This window comes from Maylandia zebra, linkage group LG15 (assembly GCF_041146795.1).
Source record: "Maylandia zebra isolate NMK-2024a linkage group LG15, Mzebra_GT3a, whole genome shotgun sequence".
Classification (NCBI taxonomy): Eukaryota; Metazoa; Chordata; class Actinopteri; order Cichliformes; family Cichlidae; genus Maylandia; species Maylandia zebra.
This window is the reverse complement of record NC_135181.1, coordinates 16,110,001-16,135,002: the sequence shown is the minus strand read 5'-3', so window position 1 is coordinate 16,135,002 and position 25,002 is coordinate 16,110,001. Positions and strand designations below refer to the sequence as shown.

General features: G+C 39.5%; 1 protein-coding gene across 1 annotated transcript in view; it reads right to left on the bottom strand.

The window, feature by feature from the left end:
* rngtt (RNA guanylyltransferase and 5'-phosphatase) overlaps window positions 1-25,002 on the bottom strand; it is a 117,043-nt gene that overhangs the window by 10,219 nt on the left and 81,822 nt on the right. The window contains exons 13-14 of the mRNA XM_004550481.6: window positions 11,990-12,090; window positions 3,844-3,910 (exon numbers count right to left, since the gene is read on the bottom strand). Coding sequence (XP_004550538.1) covers window positions 3,844-3,910; window positions 11,990-12,090 — 168 coding nt within the window. The remainder of the gene's footprint in view (window positions 1-3,843; window positions 3,911-11,989; window positions 12,091-25,002) is intronic.

Below are 25,002 nucleotides of genomic sequence, written 5' to 3'. Positions count from 1 at the left end.
CAAATTTTTAAGGCGAAACTATTGTATATTCTGGAAAAAACAAAAACAACAACAACAACAACAACACACACACAAGGGTGGAAAACGAACAAGAGTTTGACTCAAACAGACTAAGTTTGTGAAAAAAAACATCAAGACCATACTTCTATGAAAAACCCACATATCCACTGTGTTGGGAACAAAAAATCAAGCTAGTCCAGAAGTGCAATATGACTGCCTTGAAACATCTCCAGCTTCAACAGAGTCCCAAAAAAGTGTATTTCATAAAGTGTTTCTATGAAATACTAAATAAATATTCTTTCCATGAGCCAAAATATCATTTGTGATTTTAAATGAATGACATTAGCTAAATAGTGGTCCATGTGGGTGGGACCAGTGGGTGGTCCCTAGATTGTGGTCCAGGCAATCCTGTAGTGACAAATTTCAGAGTTCAAATGTATTGAGTATTTTTCTGCAACCAGGTTTTGGGTGCTACTCCATCCTCTTGCCCAATTATGATCGCTTCTGGTTCAAAAATAAAATGGCAATGGCAGAAATGCAAACTTGATGCTTCAAAATGGCAACCCGCAAACCAAATGCTGACGTCACGGTGGAAATGTTTTTGAAAGTCTAGGAATAACGACAACCCAAGCATGTGAGTCAACCCCAGTTTGTGAACCTGTATAGTCAAAAAATAAAGGTCTAATTATGTAACACTTTTCTATTTCTGATACACGTTTTCAGTTTCATCACAGCTTGGTGAGTAGTTGGTGAGTGTTTTCTCACAAGTCAGCATCCTCCATGCATACCATGGGCGCCCACAGCAATCTGCCAGTGACCAAATCAATCGTAAGGAGGTTTTCAGTGCAGCACACTCTTGGTGACTCAACCTACAGCAACCACATGCTAACCGGTCAAGGACTGCCCATCGTTTCCTAGCAACCTTTGGTTGTCAGGGGGTCACTGATGGGTCTCTCAGCCTTAGTGAAAGGGGCTTTAGCAATCGATTTCACAGTGACTACCGGTAACCTCCAGCAACCAGTTGGAGAATACTCATTTCAAAGCAAGTGGCGGTCCCAAGAGAGCCATCAACCAGTCTCTAGGCCTGTGGCCTAACCCGGGTCACAAATAAAATCCTGTTTCCAAAAAAGCTAAAATGATAAAATAAAGAAAGAAAAATTACACAAATTTACAAATGATTTATACTGTGCATTTAATTAAAGTATAAAAACAACATATCAAAAGGAAGAAACCAACATTTTTTGTAGTGTTTTGAAAAACATGCTCATGATGAATTTAATGTGAGCAACATGTTTGCAAAATTTGGGATGGGGATAAGAAAATACAGGAAAAACATTAAATACTGCTATAAATAAATAAATAAATATGATAAAATAAATACTGTTATGAGTGGTTTTAGTACTTGTGTTTTTTTTAGCTTGTAATTGCACTGACTTGACTTAAACTGTTTCCAGAACATTACTGTTTTTATTTACATTACATGGCTTCAAAGACTTTCTTTCTAAATTCTAATTACAGCTGAATTTTTAACAAACAGCAAGTCATAAATAAGTCCAGACATGCTTATTATAATTAGACCATTTTTCAGTAAATACTCATTAATTCCAAACAGCATTTAGAGAGCCACACAAATGTTTTCCAGAAGTCTGCTGTCTCGCAATATTTGTGAGACAGCAGACTTCTTTCTGAAGCACTCAGCTGATAAATTCTCAGACAACATCCCTTCCAAATATTCACTTTACCTATACCCTGTAGGTGCAGACAATGTAAGAAATTACAACAATAAGGAACTAAATTGGAAGACTGAGCCAATAAAACAAGTTTTCGTGAAGATTACAACATTTTTCCTATCACAAACAAAGTTGGTTTGATTTCTCTCAACAGCAGCTAAACGGATTTCAATATAGTGGAAACTGGATATGCCTCCAAATGCATCTAATAGGCACGTTGAAATTACTAGCACAGCCACAAGGAAGGCGATGAATGTCAAAACCATTGTGTGACAGAGCACAGCAGACAACAAACGCACACACAGGCTGTGTAGAGGTGTCAGATTTATCAGGAACAGCCTTTCTGACTAAAACCACAAGTCATCAAGTCCTGCGATGACAAGTAATTACCATTTTTAGCATATTCACATTCGGACTTACTGTAAAACACATTTTACCACAAAAATAACAACATGCAATCTGACAGAGGATGACCCCGGGGCTGCAGCTTTTGCTCCGACACCCCGTGAGAAGGTTAGAGACCGAGCAGTAAACAGAATCTGCCGTGTTTGGTGACAGAGCCCAGGGCTGATACATGGGAATCTGGCACGACAAGACGATACGATAGGGAAAAGAAAAGCTTGTTTACTGTGTTTTTGAACCATGACTGAAAAGGCTACAAATGCTACAAGTCATTTCATGGAAATTTACAGCAAAGTAAAACAAATGGAAACACATGTTGCTCGTCAGCTGCCTCAGACTGGCAAATTTTCATTCTAAATTAATGGACCCTAACCAATATATGATGGTGATGCGATGGTAGCCATCACTGGAGTGCACAGGACCGAGTCTGTGTTGCTGTTGGTCAAATGTCTGATGATGTCATCTCAACTGTGTATTCACACACAGCAGACATTATGCAACTATGAAACCCGTTGAACTGAACATCACTGTTATGTGGAGCTTCCAAATGCATTTTGTTTACCACTTTTTACAGCAACATGCATCAATTTAACATGACACAAGCATGATGACTCGCCACACTCATTCTGTAAGAGTAACTTTCCAACAGTACATTTGTTGTCTTCTTGCTTCTATGTTTACCTGCTCAACATCTGTCAAGCACCCAACGATTCGACACAGTCTCTAATAGGTAAATGCATTATCCTATTAATTGTTTCAACTTTTGCAAGTCAGAAAGTCCAGAATGGCCTTATCAACTTTCTGCATCCTGGAACATAAATTCAAATTGTTTATGTCTGACATGAAACAAAAAAAGGCCAAACTTTCATAGAAAAGGTGTTGATATTAATTAATAAATTGCCCAAAATGTAGCATTTGAATGTTATGCTTGATTAATTTCTTCTTCTCAGAGAATTCGAGTGTAGTTGTTCCAATTTGGGTTTAAAAATGTCTAATTTGGGATTTCTAAAATATTGCTATTTTATTGTTTTATGGTAGGTGGTATAACACATTTTATCAGCGCGGTACTGCAGATATATTAAATGTGAATATACAATTCTACTACAAACTCCATGTTATCAAACACACATATAAATTTACTGAAATATCTGGGCAAACAGTTTAACCTTTACTAATGAGATCAGGTATTTTTTGTAAGAAAAAGGAAACTGCAGCTATTTAATTTAAAAATGTGAGCAGTAGGCAGCAAAAAAATATTATCTGATTAAATATTACACTGAATGTATATAATAACCACACGTGAAGACTTAAGAGGTTCTAGAAATAGAAATAAAGCTACTTTTGGCTGATTCCTTTTTCACTGCAGGTTGTGCCACAGATCAGGAATTTGTGCTTTTTCTGGGGATTGAACCTGGGATCTTTGCACAAACCACTACACATGGAGCCACTGGAAGTAAAACCTGAAGCTAACTGGGAAACCAGCGATTTTAAAATATGAGAAAATGTGTTAATGGAAAAGGAAAATTAAGATTACACTTGTAAAAGTGGTTGGAGGACTAATTTATAATCAACTGCAGTTTTGCCTAACCACACACCTTTAAAAAAAATAAAAAAAATAAAAATAATCAGACATTTTACACAAAGCTAATTTAAAGCTGGATGAGGATGGAGGCTTTGGTTTTTTGGTACAATGCTTTATTTTATTTCTCACCTTCATCTGCGCAAAGGGCCTGTCGTAGTTGCCAACATAGAGGAAGCCAAAGGTCTGTGGTAGTAGCCTGCAAAGACAAAATGATCTCAGTTAACACCAGCAACACACTCAGCACAGGATCTCAGTAAGAGCTGCAAAGAAATCACTATGTCGCCTGCATTTTGCAGCTAGTAACAGAATGGTAGAGACGTGAGATTACACCTCTCGAAGCCCTTCTGTCACTCGGCACAGCTTGATGTTTTTTAAACTAGAGTATAGGCGTGTTTATAGTGCAATGCAATAATAAAGTCTAAGTCACATACAGACTAAACCCAACAGCATGGACATTGTATAAAACTAATCTCCAGGTGATTGTCATCTTAACAGGCTGTTGGGTTTTAAAGTGAAGGTTTTGATCTTGCGTGCGCAGCTCTCAATTCGACAAACATGTGTCTCACAGCTCACCAACAGATGTCTTAATCACATACTGTTCCCCAGCATGCTCCACCAAAAACACCCCCATGTGCCTGTAGTTATTTCCAGACACTTTGTCTGATGCTATGTGTGCCACAGACTGCGCATACAAGCATGGGCACTGGCTTCATATTAGTTAACCATTTTTAGAATGAAAATAAGGGGGCCGCTGAGCTAAAGTGACGGCTAAACAACAGTGCAGTTACACAGTCTGATCCAGCACGCAGATTTCAGTCGGAGCTGAAATTGGAGACCATCTTTCCATCCATTTCAACCCCCTCTGGTCTAATGATAGCTAGCAGAGGCAGGAAGGAAGCAGCAGGAGACATTAAAAGAGCCAAATAGCCATGCCGTGATGGACACTGTCCAGCGCCAAGATCTTACAACAGCGTGTCCAGTCCCATCATTACCTCAACTATTACTTTGGACCTACACATTGTGACCACTTTTGTAAACACGCAGGATTCAAAAACAAGAAAAGTGCCCTTGTGCTGACACCATTTCTCCTAAAGCATCCATGAGATAGTCCCAGAGGCCATACAAAAGGTGCAGAAACAGATAAGATAAGGTTTGGAACACAGTCTCTAAAGCAGAGACTCTTGTTGTGGTTCACAGACTATTGCACAGCTCTAAGCTGTGTTTCACTTACAGGGTCATGTGTAAATTACACCGAAGCATCAATTTTCCTCTGAGCTGGGGTGAGGCGAATAGTGCTACAACAAGAGAATTTAACCATACAGAAGAAAAATAAAAGGTTTTTAACGCAGAACAAGGCGGGAGATTCTGTACAAACAACCAAGGCGCTGTTAAATGTCAATGCAGTCTGCAAACAGCATGAACTCGGAACTATAGTAGCTGAACACTATTCCAACAGAAGCAAAAGATCAAACGTAAATTTAGCAAGAGATTAGAAAGGGTCATAGGACTCAGTATCAATGAAAAACAAACAAACAAACAAACATATGTTTAAAAAAATGTTAATACTAGGACTGAAGCATGATAAAATACTGCATCATGCACCACTACCCTCATACCAATACTCTGGTCACTATATCTGAGCTATTTCCTCAATGGAAAGCCATTAGACGCTCTGAGGTTGAACTGAGCTTCACTAAACCCTATTAGGGCAAACAACTATAAAAGAGTCATTTTTGAACATGCACAGCAACCAGTTTGGACAACCTCTGACACAGGTGCAAAATACCCTACTCAGTCAAATGACTTCAACCGGACAGCTACAATGCCCGATTCCTCTGATGTCACAACAGTGTTCGTCACTGTCATAAAGTGGGCGTCGCATGCTCCATTCAGGCAGCTGGCTCATCTAAACTAAACTATTTTCAGCAACGAGAGTGTGTCTAATGCAAACGATCTCCTGTAATTTCTTGGGTTTGTAGCTTAAAACAACCCTGAATTTATCCAATATGGCTTCACTGTCTTCATGAGATACACTATTACAACATATATCTAGGGGTGACACTGGGACATTACTCTGTTGCATAAATCAGCCTCCACAAAAAATATCTAAAATTCTAACGTACTATATAAATTTTTATATGACATCTTGACAGATTGATAGGGGAAAGAAGCTCCGTTGAGCTCAAGTATGATTAGTAATTCATTACCATGACACTCAGATCCACCCAGAGCGCAACCTAGCTGATGTTCACATGTTGTACTTAAAGATTTTGTTGTCAGACAAAAACAGTTATCAGAAATGCAACTTTTGATGTTTTCTTACGCTCCACAGCTATATTTAGAAATTACTGAGCCTTCATAAAACAAAGAGATCATTAGGGGCACCCCACAGTAACTTCAGGTATTGCTGTGAAACTATAAAGAGCTCTTAAATTAATCTCCTAATTGCTTAAGTCATCTTCTAATTTCTTTATCTCTTACGTCTACAACCTACCAACACAGCCCTGCAAACTGCAGCAGATATAACATATGGGACTAGTGCAGGCTATATACACTTGTATCTATAAAAAAAACTAATATAAAGAGATGGACTAATTGATGATCGTGAGTTTATTTGTTCAATATAAAAATAAATGGTAAAAATGAACATATTATGGTAACTTGTATAGCTTAGCATGATTCACGGATAAATCTTTATTTGCCTCATCTGCTGTCTGTAGGATATAGACATCGTCCACAACTGTTGTATTAATCATATAGATATCCATACATAAGAATAAGCACAATAAGATCCACTTGAATAGTATTCTGAATCTTGCACAGTAAATGAAGTCTAAATGTAACAGCTATATACAGCCGCATGTCCTTGTGGTCCGCGCTTCAGATGTCATCTACAGAATTCCATTCAAAGACACGCTCCACTCTAGTTCGCAGAATCCTTCGTCTTTGTGCTGAAGGATGAATTGCTACAAGCTCACAGCAGACTTGGTGATTTATAGTGGGTGTATATTCCAAACCCTTCTGTGCTGCTTCTAAAAAGCGATGTATGTTAATTGTTTGTACATAATAAGTGAACACAAACTCTCTGACACCGTGTTCGGCCTCCATTACAGTCTAAATCTTTCCTCTCTGGATGCAAAAGTGGATAGAGCTCAACAGTTCAGTAAAAGAGTAAAGTACAAAAATTCAACAGCATTGACTTTGTGTTGCTCTTGACTTTTCTGGTGCATTTCCAAGGCAGGTACTTGACTGTGAGGTCTGACTGTGGATCCTTTACACACACAAAATATGGTTTGCAATGTTGTAATGACACTCAACTCCCCAGAGTACAAGAGTAGTAATGAGAAGCTTGGGCTCTGGGCTCTACAGAGACAACCCAAGCCATTTAGACTGGACCATTCTCCATTTTTTAAGTTCTTAAAATCACTGCACACCTAAAAGGAGATGATGTAACCATTACTCATCCTGCCTTCAGAGCGAATACTGACTCGAATTATCCATAATTCAAGTAATCTATACAATAGTCGAGACTGTTCTATGCTTGGGAGAGGCACTGGAAATGTCCACCAACACAACTTGCTGCTTCATCTTTCCATTTCCTTGTTTTCCACCTCTCCTGTCACACAATAATCACCGTCTGCCTCTGTGCTTGCTTTCAGAGATGGCAATAAAACTTGCAAGGCTGTATGCCTCTGTGGTACGCAAAGATGTGCTCAAAGATTGATTGTGTGGGCTGATGAATAAACAGTTGTTACCTCCGTACATGCCTCTCTTTCTCTCTCTCTCTCTGACTAAGAAGAGATTTGAAAAGCTATACCGAGGTCTGTTGAGAGCTCATCTGCCAACAAAAAAACAAAAAACAAAAAAAATCATCTTTTGGGGAAATATCAGAACATTCTCAAATGGCAACAATAACCGTCTGTGTTCTCCTACACACACAGGGAGGACTCAAGGCGCTGACTAGTGGGCCTGCTGGCTGGATTCGGAGTAGAATGAGTGAATGTACTCTGCTGCCATCCTCTCAGTCTGCTGTAGGTAAATGGTAGCAGGCTCGTGGCTATAAAGCTGGGACAGTCACTAAGGTCAGCTGGCTCTCGAAGGAAAAGGCAGTGTTTCCAGAAAGCTGACAGCGACTCAGACAGCACTCACAGACTGGACAGCAGAAAAGAACACAGAGTTGAAGGATGTGCAGAAACAGAAAAAAGAGCACTGGATCTTACAGCCAAGCTAGCAGCTCTGTGAGATTTTACCCAGGCCCAGCGGTGCTTTGATCTACTGCAACTGCCAAGTCAAAGTTACAAGGCAAGTTTCCGCAGGTTTAATGTTTGGTAAATTGCAAACACCAGAGCTGAAGCTATCAAGAATGCCATTGCTTTTGGAGATAATAAAATTGTGACCTGATGATGGTTGAAAGAAACACTGAAGTGATGAATTTTCCCCCCCAGAGGGGAAATGAGCACCTATAAAACTGCAGAATAATCCATCCAATAATTTTTAAGTCGCTCCAAACCACAAACGCCAGCCTCCTACTGGCACAAGAGGACAAATTGAAAAGATGAAGAGTTATTTGAATTTGTCTTCTGGAAAAAAAACAAATAAACACAATGTTTTGTGCATATCTACCCTGCAGATTTGCAGGTGCATGATTAGATTTTGTTCAAAATCAAATGTACTTTAACAAGGGAAATGTATTCCTTTAATTCATTTTCTTCAAGGCAATGTATTATGCTTTTTCTTGTTTTTATATATAATATATTCTCTTATTCTTAAGGTTTGACCGGCACACAGCCCCCCCACCCTCACCTTTACTACAGAGCCCTCTCCCTACACTCCTACCTCCCTCGCTTCCCGCTTTTCCCCCTCCCTGACATTATGACATCCCCCTCCTCCCCAGTTGTCAGGAAACAACTGAGGAAGCTTCGCCCCAGGAAGGCAGCAGGCCCAGACAAGGTGTGTCCTAGGATGCTAAAGGCGTGTGCTGCTGAACTTGGGGAGCCGCTACGACGAGTCTTCAACCTCAGCCTGCGACTGGGGAGAGTGCCAGCCCTCTGGAAGACATCCATTGTCCCAGTCCCCAAAAAGAACCGGCCCAATGAGCTGAATGACTTCCGACCGGTGGCACTGACGTCACATCTTATGAAGACCCTAGAGCGGCTCCTCCTCAACCTCCTCCGACCACAGGTACAACATACCCAGGACCCACTAGAGTTCGCCTACAAGGCGGATGTCGGAGTGGAGGATGCCATCCTGTACCTCCTACACAGAGCCCACTCACACCTGGACAAGGGAAAAGGCACGGTCAGGATCCTGTTTCTTGACTTTTCCAGTGCCTTTAATACAATCCGGCCCTGTCTGCTTCAGGAAAAACTAAACAGGATGCAGGTGGACCCCTGCCTGGTCGCTTGGATCTCCGACTACCTCACTGACAGACTACAGTACGTCAGGCTGAAAGACATCACGTCTGACACTGTGCTGTCCCCTCTTCTCTTCACCCTGTACACCTCTGACTTCTGCTATAACTCTGAATTATGCCATATTCAGAAGTTTGCGGACAACACAGCCATCATGGGGTGTATCTGGGATGATCAGGAAGAGGAGTACAGGAGTCTGGTGAGGAACTTTGTCACATGGAGTCACACAAACCACCTGCAACTCAACACCTCAAAGACCAAAGAACTGGTTGTGGGTCCAGACTAGGTCCACTGCCAATTCAGATAGAGGGAGAGGAGGTGGAGGTGGACAACACATACAAGTACCTTGGGCTGTGGGTGGACAACAAACTGGACTGGTCATGCAACACACAGCACCTGTATAAAAAAGGCCAAAGAAGACTGTACTTCCTCAGGAGGCTGAGGTCTTTTAACATCTGCAGGAAGCTCCTGAGGATGTTTTACCAGTCGTTGGTTGCAGAAGTACTGTTCTATGCTGTGGTGTGCTGGGGGAGCAGCACGGCAAAGAAGGACTCATCCAGGCTGGAAAAACTAATCAGGAAGGCTGGCTCTGTGGTCGGCATGAAGCTGGACACCCTGGTGACAGTGGCAGAGAAAAGGACATTAAAGATGCTTCTGGACATTATGGACAATGCTGGGCATCCTCTGCACTCGGTCGTAAATAATCAGAGGAGCCTATTCAGCGACAGGTTGCTTCTCCCAAAGTCAAGAGCCAACAGACTTAAAAACTCCTTTGTCCCACACGCCATCAAGCTGTTTAACTCCTCGTTAGAGGAGAGAGGGAGGGGAAACAGGGGGACAAAGGAGGGCGGGAACAACTGAGCTGTAGTGCTTTTTTTCCTCCACTGTGCAATACTCGCAATATTTTTTCTTATATTCGACTGTGTATATCCTTGCTCTCATTCCCGTTTATTGTATCTGTCGGTGCTGCGCTACTGGAAACTGAATTTCCCGGAGGAACCCACCCAAGGGATTAATAAAGTTTCATATAATCTAATCTAATCTTTCAAATGATGAAGTCATTATATATGCATATAATTGCTTTGATTGCTCCAAGTACTCTGTTCTAAACAGGTCAATGTCAAAGACTGCAAATATCCCAGGCACACAACTCTGATTGTGAGCACAGAAGCCCCACCCACTGATTCAACCTTCTGTTTGCAGAGGTTAGCCAATCAGAAGGAAGACTGTTTAAAAGGAGCCCGATATTAGAGAGGGAAGAGTAAAACAGATTTTTTCAGACAAAAGTTGAAATACAGGACTTCACTAAGGTCCCATATTTTGAACTGTGAGTAATGTGAAGCTACTCCTTTAGTCCAATAATAAAATACTGAGCTTAAATTGAATAAAATGTGGTCAAAACATAAATCCATTCAACTACTTATCAAAGTGGAAAGACCAGGGGCTCATCTCAGATGACATTTGGTGAGAAGCATGGTAATTCCTAGACAACGATTTTGAATCACAATGATGAATTAACCTACTGTAAGCCATTTTCACACATGCTCTGTAGCCCAGAACTTATTTAGACGTTACCAGATGGAAGTGCAAATGTCTGGTGAAGTCAGATGGGCCATCAGCTGGTCTTTAACCTGCCAGCTTCCCAGCATAAAGTCAGTGTGATATCTTATGAAGCTCATGTGAGAATATAGCAGGTACTTCATAATGAACACATGGGCATCATGCACTCATGGAAGTACATGTGTGAATCTCCAAACCTGGTCTAGAGTCTCGAGCAAATATAGTTTTAAAGGGAGAAAAAAAATGGGAGCGAACTAATGCAAACTGGAACAGGGAAAACACACAAACTACACACAGAAATGGCCTGGCTCTTACGAGTAGACCAGAGTAGTTGGTCAAAAGTTGTATTATTTTTGGATGAAAGGATCATATCATATCATCATAGAAAAGTTCAGACATGTAATTAAAAGATCTGTTGGGAAATATTATTCTAATCTATCCATTTATAAGCTTTGTTAAAAGGATGGCAGGTTATTATTATTAACGCATAACCGTAACGTTATTACTGTAACAAAACGACGATTTATTTTGATATATTACTGAGAAAATATGTCAATGATATCTAACAATGTTCATATTTTTGATCTGATATTACCGGGGCAAGGTGAGGGAGGTTTGAGGAGTATGTTTAAATAGTTTCCTTATTTTGTGTTATTATAGTTTGTATTATATTTTCTTTTATGGCAAAAATATAATAAAAAGACTGTTCAACAAAAGAAACGCCCTGGTCGTCCAGCATCTTTAATCTCTGAACCGTTTAGCTGCAATTTGACAGTGCTAACCACTGCACCACCCTGCCTCCCAAGAAACACATTTGTAAGCCTTTATTACCTTCCGATTTCCACCTCCCCAGTATAGAATTGTTTTCTGCGGAGCTGTAATGTATACTTGGGTAATGGTTAGAGCGAACATCAGTGGAGCTGAATAATTTATGTAGCAGAGGATAATAAAAGAAAAAAAGCAAGAAAAAGAGGAGCACAAAGCACATACAGCATATACGAAACTTCTGGCACTTCTGGAAAAAAATGTGCTTAGGCAAAATGGAAAAGAAATTAACTTTTCATGCATTAGCTGTGCTGCTGTAAAAGGAAGTGAACCCTGAGGCAGAAGGGAAATCTGAAAGGAGAAAAGAAATGGGATGAAATAGAAACTGAAAGATGAATGTCAAGGAAATTCAATGTGTGTGCTTTGGACTTTACACATGTGTGCACATGTGGTTGTCTCTGAGTACTCCAGTGTGTCACAAAATCATAGGTGCTATTGGATTCCTCAGGCAGAGCGTTTCCCTGGCAACAGTGACGTACCCTTCTCCTCCGACTTTGGTGATCTTGAGACGAAAGTCCACGGAGTTGAGGTTGGGGGGCTTCCATTTGAGGATGTCGTCACACCTTCCAGGCTTGTACCTCTGTGGAGGAATCCAAACCCCAACAAAATTACAATGTGGCAGACACTTTGGAATAAAAATACATGAAATGTACCTTCAAAGAAGGGGCGGGGCCTATGCGGAGTAAATTTATGTGTGCGTAAAACACAAGAGAATTAACGGTTGAATAATTCATGAGCTGAGCAGAATTTTTCACACAGTCACAGCTAATGAGATGAAAACCCTCATACAAGTGAACCTCTATTAAGACGCACTGTTGGCATCAAACTAATTGATCTCGGGTTATAAATTAGCCTTCGAGTATCGAAAACATCATAAAATGCAAACAAGCGCCTGAGTGAAAAAAGAGAGAACTAATTAGAAAATTTGCACGCACTGCAAATTTGAAAAGAAATGATTAAAGATGAAAAATTTATGGTGGGAACACCAGAATAGAAGAGTAAATATAAATTTGACAAAGTATTATGCATAGTGATTCAACATGATTACATTCTTCACATCACTGCTGCGTTTCACTGCGCAGCAACATATGACACACGGCGAACAACATGCTTCTCTCCATCGCTTCGATTATTCATGCACGCCTGACATTTCAGAAGGGCATGAATCAAAAGAAGTGAAACATGAGAAATGTAAAGGCATGACGGGTGGAGGCGGGAACAGATGACCAGATTCTGTCACTGTCAGGTTGCCCAGTAACAGAAGTCTACTCCAAGGAAATGTGTGGAAAACAGACAGGATTCCTCAGGAGAGCCTGCACCGTCACACACATGACTAAATTACTAAATAAGGAGTTCCTGCTCAACCCACGTAATGCCCCCATGGCAGTACTATAGAAAAGAAATGTAAATCAACACAGTATGAGAGAATCATCACTAAAACCTGCCCTGCTCCTTCGTGAACAAGAACAAGAAGCCTGGTGTCTGAGTTCAGCAAGCTAACAGTTTTCAATCAAGCCAAGCCGATATCTCTAGGAAGTATAAAAGTATACCTAAATCGTGTGACTCTGTGGTCAATTTTCAAGGACATTGCTGGTGGTACAATATGTTTTCTGAGCCTGCGCAAAGGCAAAAAAACATTTAAACCTGTTCCAAATAATGACGCCTCATGGAGCTGTCCAAGAGCTGTCTTTTATATCTCCATTTAGGTAATTTAATAAATGTGCAAAAGGGGTTACGTGTTCAGAGATTTGAGCAGTCTCTCCTTTCATAAACTCACGGCACGAGCAATATTTTATTTGTTGTTTGAAGAATGAAAAAAAGCAAAGAAAAAGGGAATAATTAAAAAAACCCAAAAAAAACCCTAAGTACATCCTTAGCTCTGTGGTTACAATTCTGACCATTAACTGAAAGATCTTAATTCTGGTCAGGGTAATTTGTGTCTCTCTAAAGGTTGAATACAAACCAATTATCATTTTATGTTCTGCTGGAGAAAGACATGCAGATAGAATAGAAAAGACTTTGCATAATGTGCCAACACTAAAGCTCTGCTCATAGGACTAGCATTCACTGGGGAGCGCCAGTTATCTGGAATAACAGTGGAGGTTGTGTGTGAACCACATTTTGTGCAATTCTTTCAAGTTTGTAATTTAAAAGCTAAAGAACTCCAATTACCTGCCATAATTTATTAAACACGGAGATCCTGCGCTTACATTAGTCCCGTGTGAATGTGAATCTTTGTGATATGGGCTCTGTATTTTCCCCAGATATTTCTTATCCAAGCACGTCTTCTGAAACCTTTCAGTCAAGAAGTTTAGAGCCTCTGCTGGCGACTATAAATGAAAGCTGAGATATTGGGTGCAAATTCATGAGGGGTCATGGAACGACACATCAAGGGGACACACTCAGAATAAAGAAGCATAAACCACAACAAACAGTTAAAAAATGAATTAGTATTTTATTGTTATCTTCACCTATCAACTAACGATATCTGTTTTACCCATTTAGAAAGCCGCTGAAGGTGGATGAATTGTATTCCAGCTGACATTCCATGAAAACCAGGGTACACTTTGGAAAGACGGGTTCTAACCTTAACCTTATCTTCTGTTACAAGAACCCTCTGCATGCTCTCTTTTACTAAATCATGAACGTCCTCTGCGGTCTTGCTATAATTCCTTCTGCCTTTGTCCAAACCATCTCAGTCTTGCTTCTCTCTCTAAAGCTTGATTTAGACTCTACGTCCTAACTTACAAAGAAACTGGAAATTTCTTTTATCCCTACACCGCAAGCTTCCATGCCATTCAAGTCTTTATTGTGTGTGTTGACCAGACTTGCAGTTGCATCATAGACTTAAAACTGGTTTCCAGTTATGGAAATTAAGTTGTAGATCTGACGCAGAAATGTAACTCACGTTTTAACCACGCAACCTGAGCTGTCTCTGACCTCATTTCTAATCGTATCCCTCCTGGTCACGGCAATGAAAATATGAGGATCTTCAACTCTGTCACCTCTAGCTCCACCTCCTGTCTTTAGTCTGTTAGTGCCACATCTCCAAACCATGAACAACATGTTATAAACCTTCTCTTTTGTTCTTGCTGCTACGTTCTAATAAATCCTTCCTGACACTCATCTCCATTCAATCCACACTGCCTCACTTCTTCCTTTCTGTGCACTGGACATTGCTTTGGATGGTTGACGCCAGGTATTTAAACTCATCCACCCTCATTTCTTCTATTCCTTGCAACTTCATGTTTCCACCTGCCTCCTTCTCATTCTTCCTAGCTTCTACTGACTTTCATCCCTCTTTTCTCCAGTGCATACCTCCACCTCTCCAGGTTCTCTTGCACCTGCTCCCTACACTCCCAAAGAAACAAAACAAAACAAAAATAACTTTCAGTCCTGTAGACAGCCTCCAGGTCTAAAAAGTGATGCTAATGTGAAAGTCCCTTTAACTTCTATTCTTTCTAGATCACCTATAGTCAAATAAATGATAAAGCAGGTACGGTTTAGGGTTGAGCTAATTTGTGACTGAGAAGTCGCTATCCGGTCGTTAAGTCTGACGTCACTAGCCGTGTCTGGGCCTAAACTCCGCTGCAGGTCCATATATCAAACGATCACTATGGCATTACTGAGAGTTAAAAAACTGTCTAAAGTCTTTCACCTTTAATAAAATGATCAGCGTTCTGCTCTACCAGGTGTAACAATTGAGTTTAACATCCAGGCATCCACGGGCGACCGTGGCTCAGGGGGTTGGAAATCGCATCTGTAACCGGAAGGTCACCGGTTCGATCCCTGGGCTCTCTGTCCTGGTCGTTGTGTCCTTGGGCAAGACACTTTACCCTACTTGCCTACTGGTGTTGGCCAGAGGGGCCGATGGCGCGATATGGCAGCCTCGCTTCTATCAGTCTGCCCCAGGGCAACTGTGGCTACAACTGTAGCTTGCCTCCACCAGTAGGCATGTGAGAGAATGTGAGAGTGAATGAATAGTGGTATTGTAAAGCGCTTTGGGTGCCTTGAAAAGCGCTGTATAAATCCAATCCATTATTATTATTATCCATAAAAACGGAATTTATGACATTTAACGGAGTTAGAAGTTAGCAGGGAGTTAGCTCGCTAGCTTCTATCTAAATACAATATAGCATGTCCTGACTGCAGGGTTTTGGAAACAAATTAAAACGTACAGCTCTGTTATCACTTCCAGCATAAATGAAGACAGAAAACTAAACAGCAGTGACGTTTGTAGGGTTACTGACGTTTGGCTAGCTGGTATATAATGATGTGCTACATGACCGCTAGCGACACAGCTATGTTAGCAAAATATAAACAAGCTAACTTTTTTCCCACTCGATAAAAGTTAACGTGAGTGTTCTCGGTGGTCAGGAACAAATGTAATTGCATGGCAGGATGCTGTAAAAGGACCAAACTTCAGCCAGGAGAACAACTGAGATAATCCATCCACAATACGAGGTTAGTCATTCATATACTGCTGCATGGGCTGGGCTGTAGTTACATCCTAAGGTTTTAAAAACTGAGCTTAAATAAATGATTAGCGGTAATAAAAGCCGAGGGAGGTCAACAGGGATCACTGACTGTTTTAGGAGCTTTTTGAGATTAAATAGAAGAAAATACAAAACATTAAACATGTTAACAACACAAAAGCCATATTCAACGCAGACTACTTTAGGCCCGGAAGTAGGATTCGTCACGTCATCACTTAACGACCGGATTGTACATCTTATAAATGTGCTATAGAGCTAACACGGAGAAAAGCATCATTATGAGATTCCTGTACTGATGGAAAACTCTGAAGATAACTTTATAAACTGGTTGACATGAGGTCAGATTGACTTTATCATTTCTGGTGTAAAGAGAAGGGACCACAAGTGTTGGGCGTCCTCCAGCTTTGTCCACCGTGGAGCTCTTAGTGTGGGAGGTGGCCTTCGTGTGCCTTTGAAACCAACACACGCTATAAAAGCTTTTCGTGGTATTGAGCTAGACAGGAGGAAAAAGACGGAGTGGCTCTTTTACAGAGCCTTGACTGAGTACATCTTTTCTTCTGAAAATGTGGGTGTGGAAAGGAACATTCTTCAGTATAATTAGTTATGCTATGCAGCACAGGTATCAAAATAAGCATTAGAAAATTACTTATATCACTTTTGCAAAATAAAACATGAAATCTAAGAACTACATGGTCAACAACTGTTGATAAAATGACTTTATAAGTGAGCTGAAAAAATAAATTAATATGGTGCCAACTTGTAAAGTGCTAGAATAGAGAAGGGCAACAACGTTTGCAGGTACTGTGGGTCTTAAAACTGACAGAACCTGTCAAGTTAATGAATGGCCGGACCCCCATAAAACTCATTGCCCCGTGGGATCTATTGAGGCTTGCTCCCAACTCTGCATACTAAAATGTGCACGCTAACATTTTCAACCGAAGTTATATTTGCTTTAAATGAATGCATGCCAGCAGAGCCATAGCAACAACCTCATGAAAGCCCAATCAAAGATAAAATAAAGAGTCAACCTTTAAATTCATTTCTAAATGGAAAAAGTGCTGCCTGCTGAACCTGTGCTTTCATTACTATTGGCAGTTTTATCAACAAGTGACTGCACATGCAAAACAAGAGCTTTATTATTGAAGTGCAAAACAGACCTTCAGACCCGATCGTACATTGAGGAACTCATCTCTCAAATTCATTTTCAGGTAATGATGTTCCATTGCATACAAATTGCTTGCTGTTTCAAGTTAGAAATTCAGAGGCTGCTGGTGTCAGCGTGAAGGGAAGGAGAAGACAAAATGGGGGGAGATGCAAAGCTTGAAAGCAGACGAGTGGCTGTATAGTGTCATTAATTTTTAAAAAGGACAGAATAAAACCAAAACAAATGTCTATATCGAGTGTGGAACAAACGATTTAGCTTAACGTTTACTCCAGGAATATCTTGCATTAGTCAACACACTGAACAAAACATGGCCTAAGTTTAGTGTTGTAAATCTACTTTCAAACTTGTGTACAATGTTTTTGCTCACATATAAAGCCAAGACTTTTTTCCATTTCTTTGCACTGGTGCCCTTTTTATGTCAGAGTAAAGCGAGGTGGCTTCAAAGCAGTTGTCAGACGTTCGTCAATGTCTGAAGAATCAGGCCTGGGCTTTGACCAGAGTTACTTTTTCTTACTCTCTTTTTTTTTTTTGTAAGATGTGGCACCTGGAATTAGGGCTGGGCCATATACCGTTCACGGTAATACCGGTATAATGTTGGGCAATGATAAGAAAATGAAATATCGCGATAGAATATGGGTAAAACGCACATGCGCAGTGCCTTTGTTTTCATACGCACATGGCGGAAAAAGCATGCCGGCGACGCAGAATGAGAAGGGTGAAAGCGGATCGTTAAATGAAACGGATGAACCAGAATTGGTTTGAAAAAATGCTGCAGCTTCAGTGGTGTGGAACTGGTTTAGCTTTCGTTCATCAGATACACAACAAAGCACTATTTTTGGTAGCACATGCTAGCGGGCCGTTGTTATTACCGTGTTTTTTGGAAAATACGGCACACTTAAAATCAATCCTTTGATTTTTCTGAAAATCGACAGTGCCCCTTATAATTCCGTGTGCCTTATGTATGAACTCTGGTTGTGTTTACTGACCTCGAAACAATTTTATGTGTCACACGGTGCTGGAAAATGTTTAGTACGACTTTGCTAAGCTATGAACCTGCACCACTTGATGGGCATTATGGCTATCGTAGGCAGGAGCCTCGCGGAGTGATACGTACTGTGCTTCAACATGATATTACCGTATTGTGTGTGTATAACCTCTTTTGAAGTTTTGTGGATATTATACATGGTTATGCTGAGGGTATGTCGGCCATTTTCCACTGGAAATGCCTTTTGGTTAAACTGTCAGCAAGGATTTTGCATTTGCACTGTTAAATTTTTATATAACTTTAATGCACATAAAAACAGCTGCTTGTTTAAGTGAAAATACGTTGATATTTTTTTTTGCACGAATAAAGTTGTGGAGTTGTAAAGTATTTTGTCTAGTGTCAATTATATCGTCAGTTATATCGTTATCGCAAATTTTCAAATGTATATCGTGATAAATATTTTTGGTCATATCGCCCTGCTTTACCTTGAATTCAGAAGCCTGGACATATGATGGACATTTACTTGTTGCAAATTTCCCAAAAATCTCCTGCACTAATTACAGACTAGTGCAATTGATCGAAAAAAAGGAATGTGACTGGACAAATGATTGTTACTACGTGTGATGAATTTGCAATCTCATTGCCTCGGCAATGGCTCCTTCGAAAAACTGGACCAGGTCTTCAAAATGATTTTGGCACCTCAGACATCAATGACACAGAGTTTGTATGTTATCATTTTGTGACTGGAGTTGGAAATGACATGCAATCTGTTTATGATAATACGGTGATTATCAGAGCCATTAAGGACTGTTTTCAAAAGTTTTGGAAAATTCGTTTGGGGAAAGTTGCGCAACAAAATCAGCTCAGGCCAAAACCTGCTCCAGATTGCAGTGGCAGCTTTAGTTCTTCGTGCTGGAACAAGTTTGTCATGAAGATACTTTAAATGTTAATAGACTATTCGGACTTTTTCTTTTCCTTTCTTTGTTGTTATTTTTCTGTTGTTAGCTCATGTGGCCTTTGTCAGTCAACAAACTTGAATAATAGTCAGCAGCTTATGTGTCTCCAGGAAAATGATGTATCTATTTTTTCCACTGTTAGTAATGAATCAAATGAAAATACGTCTATTGTGTGAAAACAATATATAGAGAATATGTAGCTCATGTCTTGCCATCTCTATTTTAATATGTTTTGGTTTCTTCTTTAAATTCTACACCTCTACTGCCCTGTACTCCGTCTCCTTATCTCTTGTCTGAAGGCTCTGGATAAAAATACTAAACATTATAATTGGGCCAGCTTTCGGAAATCCCAGCATGATGACACTGTAGGCTGCAATGCAGCCAGGCCTGCTTACTTTGCAGTTTTCTACTTTAACAAACTTCAGCTTTTTGGGGACCAAAATAAATAATTAAATGGAGTCTACAAAACTACCACAGAAAACTTCTCAACCTCCAATATTAAAAAAAAAAAAAAAAAGAGACAGGCAGAGAAAGAGGGAAAAATGCACCTGCAGTCTTTGCTTTAGCCCAAAAAGTAAATTTCAGCTCCTTTAGAAATCTTGAGCTCATAAAAGTCACCAAAACAAACATGATTAACTATTACTTTTTATAAGAGCTTGACATGTTATCAGAAAAATATCTTTATCACAATATCACTATTGTGATAAAGCTACTTTTAACATAAATTAAACACTTTGTTGTGACTGTTGGTGCTTAACCACTGACCTTCACTGATCTCAGCAAAGAGAAATAAAAAAAACTGAGAGGAGGAAAGGAAGCAACATGAGAATTTAAATAAAATAACTGCAAACAGACAATGTTATTGAATTGCTGCAGATCAGAGATTTGTTACCCTTTCAGTCTAGAAATAAATGTCTGTATTTGATCTGGTGCAATCATATTTTCACTGGGAGAAATCTACCTCTGTCACTTTCACTGTGGCACAGAATTGTGAGAAAAACAGCAAAGCTGAATATCAATATTCAGGACCCCTGCTTTTTTTTTTTTTAATTAATGTACACTATCATGTACACACGCTACTTAAACACACTTCCCCCAAAGAAATTAAAACTAATTCAAATTCAATTCTTTTATTTCAATGTTTTTATGTTTAGCACATAAAAATTATCTGGTAATCATCTTAAAATTAGGTAAAAACCTAACCTCAAATGATCAACACCGCATGACATATTGCACAGTACCCCTATTTAATTCACAAAAACCAAGCAGAAATGTGGAGGCATTGTATGAAAAACTAAGTGCATGGCTCAATAGACGATAAGCTGAATGACTATATCAGTCTTTCACAGCACTGTGGAGGAATTTCCCCCCACTTTTCTTTATAATGTTGGTTCAGTTCAAAGGTGTGCAGGCATTTATGTATGTACAGCTCTTAAGGACCCCTCGGAGCATTTTAATCACAAAGAGGTCTCTTTTTAACAGAAGCATTGCAATGCCTTGATTCTTTTCTCTTCAGCCATTCAGTTGTAGATTTGCTGCTGGACTTGGGATCAATTTCATGTTGCATGTCAACAACCAACAATACCAAAAATTAAATACTTGCCAAAACGCAGTTTTAACTGATGGCTAGCCATATGAAACATCCAAGGATGACTAAAGAATTGCGATCAAATGTCAAAGAAATGTTAATGCTTGTACTATGTTTCATGGGAAGCTATTTGATTGCTGCTGAGACATTTAAACTCAAGCAGAGGATATGCTGTCTACAGCTTCTCAGACATATATTCTTTAAAAGCGTCCAAATCATATGAATGGTTTCACAGACACTAAAGCTTGAATATGAAAAGGAAAAATAAAAGAAGAAGCATCCACATTTTCATCCAACTTTAGCGTAATATTCCCCAGGTATGACATCATATAGCCAATCTACATTAACTTTTTTCCTAAAGTTTAGAACGTCTGAGTTTATATGATTGCACAGCTACTAAAATCTACATACTGTAAATATTTATCCTGAGGGTTAGAGCAGGGCGATATGACCAAAAATATTTATCACGATATACATTCGAAAATTTGCGTTAACGATATAACTGATGATATAATTGACACTAGACAAAATACTTTACAACTCCACAACTTGATTCGTGCAAAAAAAATAAATAAAATAAAAAAATCAATGTATTTCACTTAAACAAGCAGCTGTTTTTATGTGCATTAAAGTTATATATATATACACAGCTGTAATGCTCCGACAATCCATCAAGCGGTGCAGGTTCGTAGCTTAGCAAAGTCGTACTAAAACATTTGACAGATTTTCGAGCGCCGTGTACGACATAAAATCGTTTCAAGGTCAGTACACACAACCAGAATTCATGCATAAGGCACACGGAATTATAAGGGACACTGTCGATTTTCAGAAAAATCAAAGGATTGATTTTAAGTGTGCCAAAAAACACGGTAATAACAACGGCCCGCTAGCATGCGCTACCAAAAATAGTGCTTTGTTGTGTATCTGACGGACGAAAGCTAAACCAGTTCCAAACCACTGAAGTTGCAGCATTTTTACAAACCAATTCTGGTTCATCGTTTCATTCACCGATCCGCTTTCGCCCTTCTCATTCTCCGTCGCCGGCATGCTTTTTCCGACATGCGAGTATGAAAACAAAGGCACTGCGCTTGCGCGTTTTACCCATATTCTATCGCGATATTTCATTTTCTTATCGTTGCCCGACATTATACCGGTATTACCGTGAACGGTATATGGCCCAGCCCTACTGAGGGTTATGGTATTTATTAAATAAACAAATCCTGTCATCTATGAACTGATTATTTGACAATTACAGAAAGCATAAAACAAATCCAGCCTCTGATTGCTACACAATTATCCATCAACACTTAAGTGCATCTTGAAAAAAGGCTGATTCCTGTGCTTTGAGACACACCACCATAATCAAAGTGAATCTGCCAAATTAGAAGAGAAATCATTCATAATAAATGAAATATGAATTTATGTATAATGCCTGATTTACTGTAAAAGGAAGCTTATTGAAGGGTTTGCGTAAGTACTTTGATTACAGTTTTTTTTTTAATGTCTCAATTTAATAACATTCTTGTCCTTCGAGGCAAGTGTGCGATGAAAAGGCGGGACAAGTCCAATAAATCTGTTCCCAAGAGTAAAGCTTCAGACACACTGGTCTGTTTCTTTGTGAGTCACACTGATGGTTTGAGTGTTGATATGCAAAATGGTGCAGTTGCATTAAAAACAAACCCTCTTGGGAGAAACCGGCTTGAGAAATAAAGGGCAGGGGAAAATCTTGAGGTAAACTGTCTGCGGCTATGACACAGACTGAAGAATAAGTGAGTTTACAGAAACTGATTATACTGATTTATGGAGCAAATAAAATGCGCATTAATGAATGTTGTGCCCTCTAAACTCAAATATCTGTCTCAGATAATCTACAGCAACATCATTCAAAAGCTTTAACTTCACCAGATCCAAACTGTATATGAATCACAGTATTTGCACTGCCTTAGATTTGTGAATACAGCTTAAATGATGTGGTTTAAAAAAAAAAATAAGAGAAGAGAAACTTTTTTTTGTACTTTTTGCACCGAGATCACCATCTGGAGTGTTCCCATAAGCAATTCTGCCATCTGTGGCAATTCCGTTCAAAATCTTTTAATTCCCTAAACAAAGAAAACATATCCCAAGGACACCATGTGTTGGGTGAGATAACGCGACTAGTGACCGATGGCTGCTGTGGCGCTAACCTTTGTGCTAACATTAATGGACATTCACTGAAGTAAGACCCCGCTGAGATTAACCCCAAGACCACCCTAATCCCATTCGCACAAAAAGAGATTAAGGTTGCAAAGGGTTCTGTAGACACGAACACAAATCAATGACTTAGAAAAACAATTTCAATATGAAGGAGTGTTACTGGCTCCCTGCACACTAATGATCGCTGGAGCTGTTGGCAGTAAATGCTTTTTGCTTTCAACCTCTGTGAATATGCCTTTATTGAATGACTAATGTACTTAAAAGACTGTGTACCTTGAGGATAAAGCTGACCAAAAGATCAAAAGCCTTTTGCATAACTTAAACTCTTGGCCTTCTGTTATTTGAGGGAATTTCACAGCCCATAATCTGGAGGCAACCAGTACACATGAGAGAACAGTGCTCTCTCTGTCGCAGTGCATGACTGCATCTTTTTTCCCTTTTACAAAGTAAAAGATAATATTACACAACTTCTCCAAAGTGCTTCTCTCCAGTCATTAATCTTTAATAAATTCTAATGCCAGTCCTCATCTCCTTGTCTGACCTACTCTTTTTACTTGAACTTTAACACCATGCTAGGAGCTCCATAAGGCTGTGTTTGTGTGTTGAGCAGAGGTGCACTTTGAGCTAATGCTATTGAAACTATTTAAAAAACGAAGCATACACAAAAAGACGGTGAACTGTGGCAACCACTAATGCAAGATGTCAATAAAATTCAGTAACTTTTAGTGATGAATTTACACAAAGTATCCAGAAGTGGGCACATACAAACTCAAAAATATTTAAAATTTAAAGCAAATGATTGGTAATAAAAACACCTTTCAAAGTATATGAACTTTGGTAAAAATCTGGCAGATTTACATCTAACATTTTTAAATCGACTTTTATTAAAATGAAAAAATAAATAAAAGTTAAAAAAGACCTATACATTAGCAGAGCAATGCTGCTATCATGCCTAAAGCATTAAATCAATGTCACGACTCAAAAAAAGGTGGCAAATATACAGTAAAAACACTACTTTGAGTTACTCTTTTGTTTTATGTTAGAAATCCACAAACGACACAGCTCGCACTGTTTCCTAGTTACAATTTTTTTTATTTTTTTTTAAACAAAATTTAGTATACGAGTGGCAGATGCTGCTCTCTTAGTTAAATGGCAAACAAACCTCTCACTAAAGCAGGCTAATCACATCTGGCCAGCACGCAATCCTCTAAATAAGATTAGTCCTGAAGCGAATGAGTGCATCCCAACCATAAATCTGACTAATGTGCAGGTCGGCAGCTCCTAGTTGGCAGCACCCTCACGTGAAAATGGAACTAGAAAAGCCTCAACGCCAGACTGTCTCTGTTTTTGTGTGTGTTTTTTCAAACACATGATGAATTAAGATACATTACAGTACTGAATAACATATTATTGTACCAAACCCTATTAATCATTGAATTCAGATGTTTTGACTCCAAATGCCACAAGTGTATAAAATCAAGTACCCAGCCATGCAATCTGCCTCACAAACATCTATGAAAGAAAGTTGTTCTAAAGACTTCACTCAACCCTCTCAGGCTCAAATTAAACTTTTTGTTGCTAATGCACAAGTCCTGCAGTGGTACTTCTGAGTTAAAAAACTAATAAATTATGTATGTGGGGTATTCAGGTTGTTAGTTTTTAACTGTTGCAAATCGGCAACGCCTGCCTTGAGAGGGTTAATCTGAGCGTGATATTGTTAAAGGTTGCCACCTCCCTGATATAGTCCTCGATCAAACGCAAGTGGTATTATTGTATAGTGGAAGCATTTCGCAACCATATAATGTGCTCAAGTCCTTCATACATCCCGACTCAGTAACTTTAGAGTTCTAAACCTTCTCTGGCATTAACATCAGCATAATAACTCTGTGTCAGGAGCTTCATGATATGGTTTCCATGGCTGAGGACGTCCTGTAGGTTTAATATGCAAGTTGTCTACAACTTAGGGTTATCTGCCCTTTCCATGCTGTTATACTTAATTCTTCATTGTAAACATCTGAGGGAAATTCGTCTCTGGTAACTTGTTTTATTTGGTGCAGGCCATTACATATTAGTATTCACTTCCACCTTGATGCTAGATTTCCATCTATA